A 2,500-nucleotide genomic window follows, 5' to 3' on the forward strand; every position below is an offset into this window, starting at 1 on the left:
AAATACTCATATTCATTCATTATCATACGTCACATTACTCATTCACATCCATCTGTTATATAATACAGGTGAATGCATTCTTTATCATGTGTTGAGAATGGAATGAGCATTAGTGTGTCAGAGGCTGCTTAACTAATAATAGGTATTGCTACGGAAGATAATGCTAAACAAATGGGAGAGCCTTGTGGAGTATCAGAACGTTGCATTTGCATTAGCGAGTTTATACACTGTTGGGTTTTTAGTAACACTCGATGGGAAAATATTCTCTTAGTATCAAAGGCATGTTCCTTATTTTTCACATTCATTTTTATTGGTCTCATTTTCGCTGATAAGCTGTATCCACCTCCATGTATTGTTCCTTTTATCTTGACAGAAGATAGGGTAATAGTGATAACAACGCTATTTATAGTAATCGTTTGAAATCAGTTCTGAAACTTCCAGCCGCAGCTTGCATAGATAAGCGAGTCACATGACATCAAATAGCTTTTGGTGGCAGGGCTTGTATTTTTTGTTTATTTGTAACTGTATATCTTTCTAGTCATATCGAAAAAGTGAAATGAATGGTTCAACAGTTACTTAACACTTAAACATACATCAACGGACATATGTGTGTGTTAGTTTTATCAAGTACTTTGTTGCCATTAAAAAATAGCAGACATTATTCATTATCATGTACACATTATCATGTTCATTGAATAATTACGCAGTTACTGTGAAACACACATTAAAGTCGTTTCTACTTGCACTCAAACAAGAGTCTCGCATTAAAAAAAAAAAAAAAAAAAAATATTTATAATATCCATGTTGTTTTTTGTAACTGATTCGTTCGCCTTGTCTTTATTCTGGACATAGTCTCTAGTCCTGCGTAGGGGATACTAATATATTTCACATTTTCGTATATGTTCAACTTTTTATTGGCGATGAACGGCATAACTACAGTAGTCCAGCCTTTCCAGTAGCAAAGGCCAAATGAACAGATAGTTTTCTATAATGACTTCAAGAGAAAACAGAAAGAAAAGGACAGAGCACGTACAGTGAAACTTGACGGAAAAAAATCATTAAAAGGCTGTTATATGTATTTGAATCCTTCCTGTTTATTCACTGTGTATCCGAAAAGAAGTTTTGTAAAGGAATCAAATGATTATATCTAAGAGTTCTCAACTTTTGCTGTAATATTAGTATTTTTTGCAACCGAAATCATTATGTTAGATAGCTGCTCGAAAACGTCATAAGAACAAGTGAATAGGACAGATTCAAGCGGAAAGCTGTAGAATCCATTTGATGCCTTCAATACCCATTCCACATTTCCAATTTTCACTTTTTTTCGCTTTAATTCTGTAATTAGTGTATAATTTTGCTTCGGAGAAGTTTGATAAATACATACTTTATCATACTTTTTACTTATATTATTCAGTGAGTCAACAGCTTTATGAATGTTATAATTGCATATCAGTGGGAGATATACCTCTAACCGAACGTCTGATACAGTGAAACCTTTCTGTAAATTTAGTTGTGGCATCACCATTATCATTTTAAAGAGCTGTAAATCTTTTAGGCGCTTGATCATCTTCAGAATCAAACCCAAGTCTTTGTTTTTCAAAATCTTCAATGTTAGATTCCGCAGTCTAGGCATTTTGCTTATGTAAGAGCAACCTCTGCCACTTACACAGCCTTCAAACATGACTATGTGGCAGGCAGCATCTTTACTGCATAGGATTTCTAGAATAGCATTAACGTTTTCAATATTTGCAGTATTGGGGAGGAGGTAAGGAAAACTCAAATTTATAATGATCTCCTTTTGTGCAATCATTTCAGCCATTGGAATGAATTCTTCATTCCCACTTGGGTCATTATTGAGGATTATGGTTATATCCTTAGGTGACCTGTAGTTCAAGCACAGCCTAACAGCTTTAACATCATCATCACCGACTCCCCAGCCAGTAGGCAAACGTTTACTTACTTCAGAAACAACATCTTCCGAGTAGGCAGCATAACGTATTACCTCAAACCCTATATACCTGTCGCAGCGGGAGAGTAGTTTCACCAGTGCTGCTGCGAGTTCACTTTCTATATCTCCTGAGGCTGAAAGCAGTGCCATGACATGCAGCAACACCATGTATAGTTGGCTCCCTATTTCACCAGGAGTCTCGCCGCCAAATATTTGGTATATGGCGCTGACTTTGTTTGTACTCTCTGACAGATGAAGAAGCACATGTTCAGCCGCATAGTGAAACTGCTGTGTGTTGTGAAGAAAAGCATAGCACGCAAGACCACTTTTCGTGTCACTTGGCTGATAACCAAGGAACGTTGAGAAACAATCCTCAGAAAATAAATGCTGTCTGTCACAGGCTTTTCTAAGTGTATCTATGGCCGGAGCTGAAAGATGCATAAATTTATGTGAATACGTCATGTTGAAAGCTTCTTCACAGAGGGCTTCGACCCATATGTTGACTTTCCTCTCACATTCTTCTTCAATCATACCTGTTTTGGTTCTTGTCTT

General features: G+C 36.5%; 1 protein-coding gene across 1 annotated transcript in view; it reads right to left on the bottom strand.

Moving 5' to 3' along the window:
- Nucleotides 1-890: 890 nt before the first annotated feature.
- LOC122256153 (uncharacterized) overlaps nucleotides 891-2,500 on the bottom strand; it is a 6,473-nt gene continuing 4,863 nt past the window's right edge. Inside the window, exon 2 of the mRNA XM_043020639.2 lies at nucleotides 891-2,500. This exon is cut by the window's right edge and continues 628 nt beyond it. Within this exon, the coding sequence (XP_042876573.2) occupies nucleotides 1,148-2,500 (1,353 nt within the window). The 3' untranslated portion in view covers nucleotides 891-1,147.

Source organism: Penaeus japonicus, unplaced genomic scaffold, assembly GCF_977035675.1.
Source record: "Penaeus japonicus unplaced genomic scaffold, GWHDUDI00000001_assembly GWHDUDI00000009, whole genome shotgun sequence".
Taxonomy (NCBI): domain Eukaryota; kingdom Metazoa; phylum Arthropoda; class Malacostraca; order Decapoda; family Penaeidae; genus Penaeus; species Penaeus japonicus.